The sequence below is a fragment of the Phyllobates terribilis genome, unplaced genomic scaffold, assembly GCF_046119375.1.
Source record: "Phyllobates terribilis strain yellow unplaced genomic scaffold, ASM4611937v1 Scaffold_7__3_contigs__length_470593459, whole genome shotgun sequence".
Lineage (NCBI taxonomy): Eukaryota > Metazoa > Chordata > Amphibia > Anura > Dendrobatidae > Phyllobates > Phyllobates terribilis.
The window spans coordinates 92,045,963-92,061,219 of NW_027362767.1; the positions used below are offsets into that span (position 1 = coordinate 92,045,963).

The 15,257-nt window shown below is 44.3% G+C and overlaps 1 protein-coding gene across 3 annotated transcripts in view; it reads right to left on the bottom strand.

The window, feature by feature from the left end:
• ACTN1 (actinin alpha 1) overlaps positions 1–15,013 on the bottom strand; it is a 122,128-nt gene extending 107,115 nt beyond the window's left edge. For all 3 annotated transcript variants that reach the window (XM_073638976.1, XM_073638975.1, XM_073638977.1), the window contains exon 1: positions 14,742–15,013. In XM_073638976.1, coding sequence (XP_073495077.1) covers positions 14,742–14,846 — 105 coding nt within the window. In that variant the 5' untranslated portion in view covers positions 14,847–15,013. The remainder of the gene's footprint in view (positions 1–14,741) is intronic.
• Positions 15,014–15,257: the final 244 nt, after the last annotated feature.

A 15,257-nucleotide genomic window follows, 5' to 3' on the forward strand; every position in this document is an offset into this window, starting at 1 on the left:
CAGGGACTGTTCTATATGTTTATTGTCTGTTTTGTGGGGTTCAATAAAGAATTGCCACACTGTTTTACCCTCATCCTGTGTTGTCTGAGTAATATTATGCCCACGGAAGACCCCGGGTCTTCACATCACCCAATTCAACATTTGAGGCTTTTCGAAAAGTTGCTAAATTTTTTGCAAATGTACTCCAGTCCCCCTCCCCTCCGGAGTAATTAATGTACACAAAAAAATAAAAAAAGTAATAGAACAATTTTTATGATATTTTGCCAAACGTGAGAGTTTTTGAGCTAAAGTGTTGCATAAAAAATGTTAAAGGCAAAAATAAAGACGTTTTTTGACTTTGACTTGCAAAATTCATGAACCACACGCACAATTTTGAAAAGCTTGGTGCCGACAACGAATGACATAGGACAAAAAAAGAAAAGTAATGAACCGGGGCCACAGTGTAAGCACTAAAAATACTTTTTCCACTCCTGAAGGTGCGCTAATTTGCATACTTAAATATTAGTCGAAAATTATTTTTCTGGCGTTTCCTTGCAGCTCAGTTGCTGACAAATGCTAATATCTGGCCAAGGAAATCTGAAACATATTAGAATTGGGTCCCATCCAAAACCCATAAACTGACTGCAGCATTAGCAGAGTGAGGAGGAAAAGTCTGGAAAAAAAAGGAATTCCTAATTATAATAATTAGGACTCACAATTCAATATTTTTGTCACCACTTTCCAAGAAGCACTTAATATATGTTCTAGAAGACCAGCTGTCTGGTGGCAACGTACCTAACCTGGATTACGATTTTTTTTTAGTAATACAGTGAAGAAGATGACTCCATTAATGCAGTGTGGACTAGCTGTGAACTTCTGGGTCCCCTTTGGCCTCATTCAGACAATCCAATTTTCTTCAGATTGTCATCAGTGTGACAGTTTTTACCATCACTTGTATGCAAAAAAATAAATAAATAAAAACATGGTTTTGTCGAGCTTCTTCTATCAAACAAACGAGGAAAAGTAACGAGGATGGCATCTGTGTGCTGTCTGCGTTATTCTTGACCCTACAGGCTTGTGTGGGCGAGTTTGATCTATTACTTGGATAAAAAAAAAACTGACTTCTCCATGATTTTTCTTCGTGAAGGCACGTTCCACAAAAAATAAATAAAAATAAAAGGTGTTACCCAAACATGTAAATGGCACCGTAATGGGTACTGGTTCTACGCAAGAAAAATACAGATAGAACACGTACTTTGTAGGATGATCATAAAAAGAACTTCTATTTTTCAAAAGTTTTTTGGCAACAAATATCTGTGAAATTCAGCCTATGCTACTCTTAATACAAATAACAAAATAGGAAGAACGGGACCTTGTTCCTATATTTTTTGTTCTGCTCACACCTGTGGTTGTCACGTGACTCAAAAGACCCTTGTTGGTCCCTGAGCTGCCACAGTAGGTAGTGACGGCCACGTTGTCAATTCCGCTGTTCTGCTCCATCATGGGCGCAGATAAAAGGGACAGATCACATATAAAAGCTTACCGACATTTTAAAGGCCCTAACTGGGACATTTTAGCCTCACCCCGAAATGCCCCCAAAGTGTGGACAAGTGTGTTACAAGCCATGCTGCAGAGTGATAACATGATTAGTGGGATGATTAGTCCGGTGGCCACACAACCCCCCCATGACTAGTCACCCATTAATTTGGATATTACAGGCCAAAATTCTAAAAAAAAAAACTATTTTTTTTAGGCAAATTAAATCAGCATAAAGCAACCAAAAGGGGCTTGTATAAATCAATATAAAAAGTGGTGGATTGGGGGACATAGGAAAGCGTTCAGGTTCTTTCTAAAAAAAAAAAAGGAGTTGTCCACCTTTGGAGACAATTTTTCATTTCTTGCATTTTTGTAATTGGGTTTCACCGCTTGCCTTCATGTTGAATTATCTATTGCTGGCTGCAGAATGAGTTAATTGAGAATCTGTCAGTAAGATTCTTCTGAGGGTCCAAATGGAGAGTTTTATTCTCTTTTATCTGTCTTTTTTTTTTTTTTTTTTTCAGTTGATTTATGAGCACAGACCACATGAAAGTTGAATGTGCAAGTAAAAAGCCGGTAAAAGCAAAACGATGCAACAATTTTAATGAACAAAAATTGCAAAAATTATTTTTAGTCCCAAATACATGCATTTAAGTTAAACAAATTTATATATACTTATTAATTCCACTTTAGTAGTAAACGTTGGCATGCAATTACCAGGGACTTCACACCTCTCTATCCCGCTCATACAGGCCGTGGTTGTAAGGAATTTAAGAGGGATTAAAGGCTCCGGGGTCTGCTCATGTGGTCACGAGCAAGACTGCAGCAGATCTTTCCAGGAGTGTCGCCAAACAATAAAAGCTTTATAGAAATGTCCAACTCCAAACAAGGCCAGTGTTACCTCGGGGGCCACTCACTAATTTTCCACCCCCTCCCTGAGTGTAGATGTAAGATCCAGCAGATTGCGCTTCCAGTCCCCCCAGAATAGAGGTCAGCTTTATATGAGGAGGGGGCCACACGTACTCGCAGCAGCCCGATATACATATTTGGCAGGAACCAAATGAATATCTATTTTCAATTCAGGGATTGTAAATGGATACATGTGATTAGTCTGTACAATTTACTATAAGGCCCGAGGGATCAATCATGAAAGCTAGCCAGGAGATCTATTTAGTCTGGATATACATCATTACTGGGCATCTGAAAGGCTCCATAGTCTGTAAATACTTCCTGTACTTCAGAGACTGGAGAACAGTGGCAACTCCAGGATAACGTCATACAAAGTCCTAATCATTGTAGAATGAACACAATTCAATCGTGAGCCATTATCTACCATACATCGGCAATTCCAGATCAGTGAATGGAAAGGTTTCCATAGATCCAACACTTCTCACAGCTGAGATATGAATTGTTTCCATTCATCAACAGTGAGAAAAGATCCTCCAAATATTTAAGGGTTTTTCCATTTTCAGCATTCTGCACATCATCGGCGTGCCTGCATTAAAAATAGAAACAGCCGTTATTCCCCCTCCTTGGGTACAGCGCTGCACCTCCACTGCTGGTCCTGCTGAGCCCAGCGATTGGCTGCAGCGCTACCGCCTCAGTTGGTAAATAATCACTGCAACAACGATGGCGTACAAGCTGTTTCCATTATTAACAAGTAATGCTGGTACAGTAAAACTCCTTTAAGAGACGGAAAAAACATTGTATAAAGTTATACAAACTATCCACTACAAAAATAGCCCCTTAAAAGTTAAAGCGTATCTGATGTTTCAAGCTAATTTCTGTGTATATCAAGAATAACACTATTTTTGGCCATTGTTTGACTTGTAGGATCTTTCCCTAATTTTCATCTCTCTCTGATCCTATGATGTCTCTCATACACAGTGCACAGAGTGGTGGATTTCTACTCTTTTTACTCCATAACGCACAGTCAAAAGCAGCAGCAGCAGCATGGAAGACATTATGCAGGAGTACTGAGCGGGTGCCTGTGAATCCAGCACTGGAATAAGGTACAATGGGAGCTTGATTTGCCTGATTTCTCACTTCTCCTTTCCTCTATAGAGAGAATAAAAGGCGCAGTCATCTGATCCTTAGCGAGTGGGTAGTCTATCTTGCTTTCTCCAAGATGGCCTTGAGTTGTTTTGTTTCTAAGTAAATGGTGAGTTCAGGAGGAGGAAAAGGTGCTCATAAGCGGAGAAATTAGTCCATTTCTATGCGAAGATATATTACAACGTTTCTTATAGTCACCGGTACTATTGATTTATGCAAAGTTTATTGAAACCACAGTGACCATTTCAGTGCAATCATAAGCAGAAGAAAACTGTGGAGAGCAAGGACGTAACACTAACACTAATGTCCTGCATGTGCCGCGGAAGGGTAAAGGTAAAGTTTACAGGGATGTATGTTCTGGGAATGACGTGCTGGCAGAGGTTGGTGTCAGTGCTATCAGTATAAAGCACAGTTATTTGATTGGTTCATTTAAGAAAAATACATATTTAAGGTGTCTAGACACTGGGATGATGCATAGAGGCAAAGCCACTGGAATAAAGGTCCAAGGTATGAATCAGAATGTTTATGTTGGAAACATGCCTTTCCACAAGCTACAGTATTTAGTGATAACAGTTCACAATAAGGTATGCTATGGAGAACACTTTAAGACCTCCATACATAGACTATAGTTTGCCTCACTTAACAATAATTTAAGGTTCGGCTGACAGTCTAATGTGTATGGGAGCCCCGGAAAATTGATAGTCAGTGGGAGTTAAAGGGAATCAGTTATGTCCCCAAACACTACTAACCTGTAGATATGGGGTCAATCTCCAGGTTAATAGCATTCTAAATGCACTTAAAGTACGGCAAGTAGGATTATTCCGCCTGGCAGCCTCTGGCTCTCAGTCATAGGGGTGTGGCTTCAGTCACCGCTCAGTGCGCAGCCTCCGGCTCTCAGTCATAGGGGTGTGGCTTCAGTCACCGCTCAGTGCGCAGTCTCCGGCTCTCAGTCATAGGAGTGTGGCTTCAGTCACTGCTCAGTGCGCAGCCTCCGGCTCTCAGTCATAGGAGTGTGGCTTCAGTCACCGCTCAGTGCGCAGCCTCCGGCTCTCAGTCATAGGAGTGTGGCTTCAGTCACCGCTCAGTGCGCAGCCTCCGGCTCTCAGTCATAGGAGTGTGGCTTCAGTCACCGCTCAGTGCGCAGCCTCCGGCTCTCAGTCATAGGGGTGTGGCTTCAGTCACCGCTCAGTGCGCAGCCTCCGGCTCTCAGTCATAGGAGTGTGGCTTCAGTCACCGCTCAGTGCGCAGCCTCCGGCTCTCAGTCATAGGGGTGCGGCTTCAGTCACCGCTCAGTGCGCAGCCTCCGGCTCTGTCATTGTGAGCGCCGGCTGTAGCCACGCCCCAGCACTGACTGACAGCCGGCACCGCAGTTCACCAGTGATCAACCAGCTGTCAGTCAGTCTGGCAGGCAGACTTTTATTTCAGGAGTTGGGCAATTTTAAAATGGTATGCACCTTAGGCAACGGAGCTTCGTCTAGTAGATTGTATATACATTTATATAATTGCATCATGTAGAGTTTATATAGCAGATAATAACAGATAATCAGCTACTAGGACAGACAAGTCTGCAGCCCTGGGATTGAGCAAAGGTCAACATACCATGCAAGCCTGTGAGTATCTGTACATGAGCCAACTTGTAAGTCAGTCAGCGCCCAACTTTCTAATGATATTGATTAGACGAGCGCTCCGCCGTATTCTATCTACATATGTTTCCCAGTAATATGTGGCAGATGGAAAGAAGGAGAGGGGAGGATATTTTGGATGTGAAGCGGAAATACTGCAGGGATGAAAAGGCAGCGGATGACTGTTAGGTCATGGGAGGCTGGTGGGAATTTATAGGGAGGGGGATATTTCACAACACAACACAAGGTACCATAAGGGCTGTGCATGCTAGAAAAAGATCAAGACACCAAAAATGGCACTTCATAATATAAGAGAAACTTACATCAAATCTATACACACTAAGTGATGTGCTAATAAGACACTATGTGTGTACAGTATATAGCGAATGGTCTGCCTGCTAATACAATACTGTAAATGTTATATTATGTCTTGCAGCAGATGAGCCAGCATTTTGCAATTACTTTGGCGTTTTGCAATAATTTTGCACTAACATACGTACAAATAAATCATTTTGCCGGCCACAAGTATGGTGCACATGTCGTAATCACTGGAATAGCTCACATGCACATTATCTGATGGCATCGAAATGTTGTCTCAGCAAATTGTGCACATCCGATCTCAGATTGGATGATACAGAGCAGGGCTGCCAACTTTAGAAAAAAATAAAATATAGAGGGCTTGTAAAAAAAATTAAAAGGACGGACAATATTTTTTATTGGAACATTGAAAAAAAAAATCAGCTTTTTTAAGATAAAAGGGAATGTTACCAGGGAGATCTATGTCAGGCCCATAGATCTTACCAGCTCATTTACATATTAAGAAAAATGTGGATTTCTCTGGAATAAGACATCAGATCCCAGATATCAAGGTGTCATTTTATTCAAATTTCTAGGACCAAAAAGATGGCTTAGGAGGGTTGATCCTACTGGCAGATTCCCTATAGTATTCTGAATAAAATAGTCTTTTTAATTAATTTTTTGGGATTATTTTTGACTCGCTCTCATAACCTGAGCCTTATGAATCAGGACTTTGACTGATATATGGTTGGAGTGTGGTCCCAGTTACTTTAGTGTGAATCTGGTTTAATCCAAACACATACTGATAGGGAATGTACAGTAGATTATGAGCCCCAATGGGGACAGTGATTATAATGTCTGTAAATTGTCTGAATTGAAACACACATTAGCCTCCGGGTCCTGAGCAACATGAGAGACTAGTCAGACGGGCCGGTCCCGATGGCTTCTCCCCGCCCGCTGCCAATAGCGGAAAAGGCTCTCCCATGTAAGAAGGGAGAGAGAGGTGACTCCGGGGAGCAGGATCTCAGGACCGGCCTTCTCAATTAGTCTTCTGTGTGGCTCAATCCCCAGCAGCTACTACCTGCCCGCAGCCAATGACTGCAAGGGCTCTCCCATGCATGAAGGTGCAGACCGGTCACTCCAGTGGAGCAGCTGAGGACCTGCTTTCTCAATTAGTCTCCCGTGTGGCTCAATTCCCAGAGGCTTCTCCCCGCCCGCTGCCAATGACTGAACGGGTGCTCCCATGCATGAAAGGAGAGACCGGTCACTCCAGAGGAGCAGGAGCTGAGGACCGGCCTTCTCGATTAGTCTCCTGTGTGGCTCTGTCCCAAGCGGCTTTTCAAAATAAAACATACAGAGCTGAAATCATACAGCCAGTGTCTGACATATGCCGCCCGTGAATTAGGCAGCATGTATCAGCTTTAAGGTTCCCTTAAAAAAAAAAAATCCAAAGCTTAGCAGGTCTGTAGACGGCTACAGTGGTGATGTGCGCGGTCAACCTGACGTCACAGTTGCAGCCAAAACCCAAGCAGAAGCGCGAGTCGGTGCAGAGATTGGAGAGAGTGAGTACCTGCTTCTTGTTATTACAGGTAATTTAGAGCATTTGGGATCTACTTTCCATAAAGTGGAAAACCCTTTTTAGATGAGCGGCCTATTTAATCTGTATGATTACCGGACAGCAGATGTTGGGCGAAATAAGGACTGAAATCCAACACGTCCAAGTCCTGGTACTCAGGGAAGATGAGCCACTGTACATGCAAATCACTTGCAACCTTGGCCGAGGAACTGTTTGGCTGAGTGCCCACGTAGCGTTTTTCAAGCGTTTATGCTGCGGAATTTCCGCTGCGTAAACGCTTGTGAAACGCTAGGTAATCCGCACCCCATGGTCCCCAAGGGGATTCCGCATGTTCTATGCACATGCTGCGGATTTTTCCGCAGCGTTTATGCTGCGTACAAAAATCTGCAGCATGTCATTTAATTTTGCGGAAGCGCAGCGGAACTCCCGCCATTGACTTGCATTGAGACGCATAGAAACCGCGACTGTACATTTTTACAAGCGGCTTCTATGCGTCTCTATGTGCGGATGGTACCCAGTTCTGGAGGAGAGGAGACTCTCATCCAGACCTGGGTACCATTGTACCTGTGAAAAAAGAATAAAATAACAAATAAAGTTTATATTCACCTGTCCGGCGGCTTCTCTCTGAAAGCCGGCATCGCTTGAGGACCGGCGGTGACGTCACAGTCATGTGACCGCAGGCCCTTCACCGCTCTGTCTCGCGATATCCCGGCAGCCGGGAACCAGCCAGGAAGCAGCGCTGCAGCCACGCCGGGGCCTCGGGGGTGAATATAGCTTTATTTGTTTTAATTTTTACGGTTCACACTGTATAAATCCATGCTGTTTGCATGGATTTATACAGTGTGACCTAGTTGTCAAGCACTTTCCAAGTGATGCTATCGCCTGGAAAGTGCTTGTCAATCTGCATGCGGAAACGCATGTGAATCCGCATGTATTCTGCAGGAAAAACACATGCACAATCTGCATGCGTTTTTTCTGCCAGGGAGATGCAGAAATGCTGCAGAAATTTTCTGCTTCATTTCTGCATCGTGGGCCTTTGACTTTCTGCATCTCCCTGGCAGAAAAAACGCATGCAGATTGTGCATGCGTTTTTCCTGCAGAATACATGCGGATTCACATGCGTTTCCGCATGCAGATTGACAAGCACTTTCCAGGCGATAGCATCACTTGGAAAGTGCTTGACAACTAGGTCACACTATATAAATCCATGCAAACAGCATGGATTTATACAGTGTGAACCGTAAAAATTAAAACAAATAAAGCTATACTCACCCCCGAGGCCCCGGCGTGGCTGCAGCGCTCGTTCCTGTCTGGTTCCCGGCTGCCGGCATATCGCGAGAGAGAGCGGTGAAGGGCCTGCGGTCACATGACTGTGACGTCACCGCAGGTCCTCAAGCGATGCCGGCTTTCAGAGAGAAGCCGCCGGACAGGTGAATATAACTTTGTTATTTTATTCTTTTTTTACAGGTACAATGGTACCCGGGTCTGGAGGAGAGTCTCCTCTCCTCCAGAACTGGGTACCATCCGCACATAGAAACGCATAGAAGCCGCTTGTAGAAATGTACAGTCGCGGTTTCTATGCGTTTCAATGCAAGTCAATGGCGGGAGTTCCGCTGCGCTTCCGCAAAATTAAATGACATGCTGCGGATTTTTGTACGCAGCATAAACGCTGCGGAAAAATCCGCAGCATGTGCATAGAACATGCGGAATCCCCTTGGGGACCATGGGGTGCGGATTACCTAGCGTTTCACAAGCGTTTACGCTGTGGAAATTCCGCAGCATAAACGCATGAAAAACGCTACGTGGGCACTCAGCCTGAGGGAAGAATCACCCATATAATTTGGTCGAGGATTGCAACGTAATGCTTGAACTGGTCAGACCAGAGCGTGACTGCTTCATAAAAATAGATGCTGCCACGCTCGGGTTGGGAGAACCGACAGCCAGTCCGAGCATTGCGTTGTGGTCCTCGTCTGACTCTTCCCTAACAGGTACGACCAACAAGGACACAAAATCACAGTTGGTGGTGAGATTACACACCCTTTTTGGCATTCCGCCTTGCTTTTTGTATAGTATTTATATTACTGAACTATTTATGATTAATATACAATTGCGTTGATTGTTTTTTTGCATGTCTGCACTTTTCACAGAATGAAATATAGTGCATTTTCCTTGCTAGGGAATCAGCGACTATGTCATGTGGTAGAGGGTATTTGACCCCGGCACATATCAGGATGCTTTGGTGGGTCTTGTGCTTTTTTTTTAAAAAAAAAAACAGTTACTAATGTGAGACATGTAACGACTGACAGTCTGCTCTCCTGATCTACGTCTCACACTGGTAACGTCACCTTTCATTTGGAGGCAGAAAGACGTAAAAGTCCTTTCTTTAGGTTTTACGTTTCTTTTGTATCTACTATGGACTTTGACTCAAAAAACTGAAAGTGATTTCAAGTAGTCACAGGGTGGAGGTGGTGTTATAAATGTTAGAATAAAAAAAGTACACTGGAGGCCTGTGGCTTTCTATTTGGATCCATAAATCAATTTTCCTCCAAACTAACCCCTTTTCTTGTGAGTCATACAAATAATAGGGGCTGATGGTAAGTCAACACCACTGACCTTATCTACAAAAACAAACACTGAAGACAAAGACCAGAAGACTACACACAGACCAAAAAGTGTTACAAAGGAAAAAGTCTCACTTGTTACAGTGATCATTCATCTCCATACATTGGAGTAACATAATGACCAGTGATTTGTGGCTCTACAGATAATGTAAGAGCAAGCTGGGAGTTGTAGTCTTACACAATCTACAGATTCATCTGTAATAGCTCAGTAATAAGGTTGCACCATGGGCTACAATGCTGAACTACACCCATTACCTGCCTTGTATAGATCACTACTGCACACCTATACACTGCAGATAAGGAAATCTATTATGCCTTGACATTAACTGTTCATTGACTTTTGCTCCCCTACCACATACATACTGATAAAATCTTGCTAGAAAATACCTAGAAATAATACAGCCATTGTATTTGCCCGACTAGGGCTTGTTCACACGGTGCGTTGTTTTTTTCCCGTTGCAGTACCAGCAAAGTGAATGAGATTTCCAGAATCTCATGCACACGCTGATTATTTTTCCCTTGCAGATTTGAACCATCAAAGACTTTTGTCAATTCTTTCAGTGTTTAATGCAGCATTTTTTTACTCATGCAAATAAATGGGAAAAAAAAAATTGTCTAAAAACATACATATTCTCCGAACCCTTTTACTTGCTAACAAGTTTTGCAACAGAAAAAATCTGCTGTAAATACTGAACATGTGCACATAGTGTAAGGCTACGGCCAGACCTTATGCAAGTATAAAAAAAATAAAAAAAAAAAACAGTTGGGCAGATGTTGCAAGAAAATTGCATTTTACGGCTATAAAGCCCAGATAAGGGAAGTGTCACAAGTATAGTTGATGTGTCTCAAGTATATATTATATAAATTATGGAGGCCTCCTGACTAAGATGAGCGGATCCATAGAAGTTTGGGTTCTGGTACCCGACCTGAACTTTATTTCTAAGTTCAGACTAGATACCAGAACAAGAACCCAAACACCATTGAAAAGAATGGGGACCCAAAGTTTTGATCTGGAAATTTTTCTCTATTGAACTTCCCCCGGAACGCTGAACATTACACCGGACTTACGGGAGAAGTCCGTGTTTGGCATTTAGCACTGGACACTTAAGTGTCCGGTATGAACGCAGAACTTTTAAGTTCGGGTTCACTTTTCTCTACTCCTGACTCTCCCCAACAGATGATGTTGGCCGAGAGAAGGATCCAACCTGTTCAACTTCAATGGCTGATCCTTTTGCTCTCCCTAGAGGTAAGCCTCTGCCAGAAGGAGCGGTCAGTACGTGTATGGGGGTCCTTACAAGGAAGCTAGCAAGTGAAAAACGCCTATTATTTATTCAAGTTTTGTGGGGGGGGGGGGTTTTGCTTGTTTTTTTTATATCAAAATCTTAATTATAAAAATTAAAAAAAATCTTGCAATCTTCACACTGGACACAGGTCTATTCTAGACTCTAATTTCCTGTTCTTTCAGGAAATACACATGTATATTGACCACGATGAACAGTCTGTCCGTATTTTTGTATCAAAGCATCTAAATAAGGTCACAGTGAAGGGAGGGGGAGCAGGTCAGCTGTGACATCGCCGATTGTGATTGATGGATCCGGTGTTATCAGCTTTATATTGAGGTGATACCTGTCAGTGTAATCCTGCCTCTGATAAGGAAACTGATGAAAACGCAGCCTGAAAGCACAGGAAGTATAAAAGTCTAAAAAAGGTACAGTTGACAGTGTTAAAATTGCAAGTAATTTTTTTTTTTTTTTTGCTGCCAGAAACCTCTCGTGGCGGCTTATCTTCCTAGTGAATTCATCTTCCCTGACCATTGATTTACCAGAAGTTACTGATACAATACGATACACTCGTATCATGTTGTATTGTATCAGCAAACTTCTGGTGAATCAATGGTCGGGGAAGATGAAGTCACTAGGAAGTTAAGCCGCCACGAGAGGTTTCTGGCAGCTATCAGAAAATGACTTGCAAACTGGCATGTAAAATCTATGGGCACATTTAGGGGGTTATTTTTGCTATATTCCAATGTTAAAAAATAAATAAATCGGCATAGTAAAATAACAGCAAAGTAGATGAGATGAAACAAATCTCAGCGACACGTTGCGGGTATTTTCCACATGTAAATTGACATATGATGCAAAATTAATTGTAGACTTCACCCCTGCAATGCATAGGGTCATTTTGGGGGCAATTCTGCAGCTAAATTCACATTAAATACATTTGGATTTTGCAAAAAAAAAATATCTCTGGACTCCCAGAAAAGTCTGCCACCAAAACATCTGTGCAATCATATGCCTGCTAGGGTTGTACATGACACTGCAGTGATCAATACTCAATAATCAGGACTTCCCTAAAGGCCACAGAAACCAATCTGATCTTAGTCTTCATTTTTTTCTAGAGCAAATGTGTAAAATAAATGAAGTTCTCTTCCATTTATTTGCATGTTTTATATATACAGATCAGGGCAGGCTGTATACGGCTTCTCTCGTGACATAGGATGGATACGACGCCTCCGGCTGTCAGGTAACCTCATCCAAAATGAGAAAATATTCAGATTATGAGTGCAACACCCCTCGATTATATAAACTACTGAGAAATACAACTGTTTATTGCGACTTGTCATTTTTTGACCAAAGTGGATAACGAACTCCGAAAAGCCGCTGACAATTCCAAACACCCGTCAATGTGAACAGAAAGAAAACGCCAGTCTGTGGATTCTCACACAGACCAGCGGGCATCCTGCCTGGCACTAGACGGATGTATTTCTCCATCAGCCTCATCTTGTACAACACTTCAGTATATGTTGCTGCAATTCATAAAATAAAGTAATAACATTTCTGCCAGTCATCATTAACTAACCAGTGTGCCATACATTTACATCATCCAAGAGCAGGACAGGTACTAGTTAATAATAGATGAAGTCCCCGTTCTCAGTGTCAGCCCTGCCCGCAGACCAGCTGCTCTGCAGCATCGGCCTCGCTGGATATCCGCACCGTACAGGTAAATAAAGCCATGTCCATGGGCCGCATTACACCTGGACGACCTCGCAGGTAAGCTCATATCTGCCCTACGATTCAGAGCCACCAATGAACGGATTTCTGATTGGTGCACGATTGGTTAGATCAAATTGAAACAATCCGATTCAGATCTGGGTTGTAGATTTTGGCTGTTCTGTTCTATCCCAGGACCTGTGAATGAGGCCTAAGTCTGGGTCCCCATATATTCGGCACCGCAGCGTCATTTCCATCTGGTAGAGGAACCGATCGCTCTGTTTGACACGGGATCGCTCCCACCTTTCTGGTGCATTCGCTTTTGTGAAAGACAGATGCCTGATCAAAATGGTCCAAGTAGAGTTGGTACTCCACCCCAGACCAGCGCCTGGGGGTTAAATGGTAAAAAAAAAAAAAAAAAAAGCCTGTTGGGAACTGAAGCATTTTTGCCTCAGTTTGAGCCATCAGACTGATGCAACGTATAAATGTGAACACAGCCTAACGATGTTGTACATCCAGACCATAAAATGGGTCTCACATTACATTATCACTTACAGAGCATGGCCAACAGGGAAGCGTGCCAATGAGCCACTTCACCTCCTATAGGGTACTCCGCGAAGACAAGGTACCGTACAGGGTGAATAAAGCCTCGCTACGCTCTGCATCAACTTTATACAAGCATCAGTCTCCTCCATGTATGTGCACTGATCACTACAGTCATAGAGCGGAGACAATTTTAGGGTCACACAATGCAGCCATTGTACCTTTACCAATTCAGATGATCCGATAAAGTTTCCTCATACTTTGACTTTGCAGCCAATGAGCCAGAATTGTACCATAGATGGATCCTTCTTTGCCAAGTTACGCCAGGGGCCATATAACATCTGTAGGTAGGGGGCTAGGTGTGCACCATAGATGGATCCTTCTCTGCCATGCTACATCTGTAGGTAGGGGGCTAGGTGTGCACCATAGATGGATCCTTCTCTGCCATGTTACATCTGTAGGTAGGGGGCTAGGTGTGCACCATAGATGGATCCTTCTCTGCCATGTTACATCTGTAGGTAGGGGGCTAGGTGTGCATCATAGATGGATCCTTCTCTGCCATGTTACATCTGTAGGTAGGGGGCTAGGTGTGCACCATAGATGGATCCTTCTCTGCCATGTTACATCTGTAGGTAGGGGGCTAGGTGTGCACCATAGATGGATCCTTCTCTGCCATGTTACATCTGTAGGTAGGGGGCTAGGTGTGCACCATGGATGGATCCTTCTCTGCCATGTTACATCTGTAGGTAGGGGGCTAGGTGTGCACCATAGATGGATCCTTCTCTGCCAGGTTATGCCAGGGGCCATATGACTTCTATAGGTAGGGGGCTAGGTGTGCACCATAGATAGATCCTTCTCTGCCATGTTACATCTGTAGGTAGGGGGCTAGGTGTGCACTATAGATAGATCCTTCTCTGCCATGTTATGCCAGGGGCCATATGACATCTGTAGGTAGGGGGCTAGGTGTGCATCATAGATAGATCCTTCTCTGCCATGTTATGCCAGTGGCCATATGACTTCTATAGGTAGGGGGCTATGTGTGCACTATAGATGGACCATTCTCTGCCATGTTACGCCAGGGGCCATATGACATCTGTAGGTAGGGGGCTAGGTGTGTCAGAGGAAGGAGTGGTGACATCAGCTGCAGGTTCCGGTGCAGCAGTCACTTATCTACCTGTGCAGTGTACATGCTGGGTGTCTATATTAGGACTGGATTACTGGAAGGTTAGCCGCCCTCTGGACTCAGTCTGGGGAGACCGTAACCCTTTCCTAGCTCTGTGCCATGTGTAACATTGCAATTAATTAGATCAGGGATTGCAGCACTTTCCAGGGCTGATCACTGCCTGGCACCACTGGCATTACAGCAAGACATTTGTAGAAACTTAGAGCAGACTTGGGAGGATTTCTGCTCCTTGGAGGCTGCTGGGGGGATAGAGTGCAGCACACAGGCTGCTGGGGGGGATAGAGTGCAGCACACAGGCTGCTGGGGGGGTAGAGTGCAGCAGGGCAGTGTGGCAGCACTCACCTTCCTCTGCTGCTTCTCCCAGGCTGGATCTAGCAGAAGGTCCCGGTCCCAGTCGTCCTCCGGCTGCATGTACTCATTATTCTGATGAGAGTCATAATGATCCATCCCTGGCGCCTGCGGTCACTGCGCTGCGATGCGATACTTGGACTTGTAGTGATCCTGGGTCCCCCCTGTACAACCAGCAGTAGATCCGAGCGTGGAGCCAGCGCTACAATGTAACCAAGTGCGAGCTGTGCCCGGGAGAGGGGAGGGGGCGACCGGGGCCAGCCCCCTCCTCCAGCAACGCGATTGGTCGGTCCCTGCCCGGGGCTGGAAGCTCTGCTACTGGCGGCTGCAGCCATCAATCAGGACTGCAGCGGGGAGCGAGCAGAGCCGTGCACAGGAGAGGAGCAGCAGCTGTGCTGCAGGAGATGGGGCAGAGCCGTGCACAGGAGAGGAGCAGCAGCTGTGCTGCAGGAGATGGGGCAGAGCCGTGCACAGGAGAGGAGCAGCAGCTGGGCTGCAGGAGATGGGGCA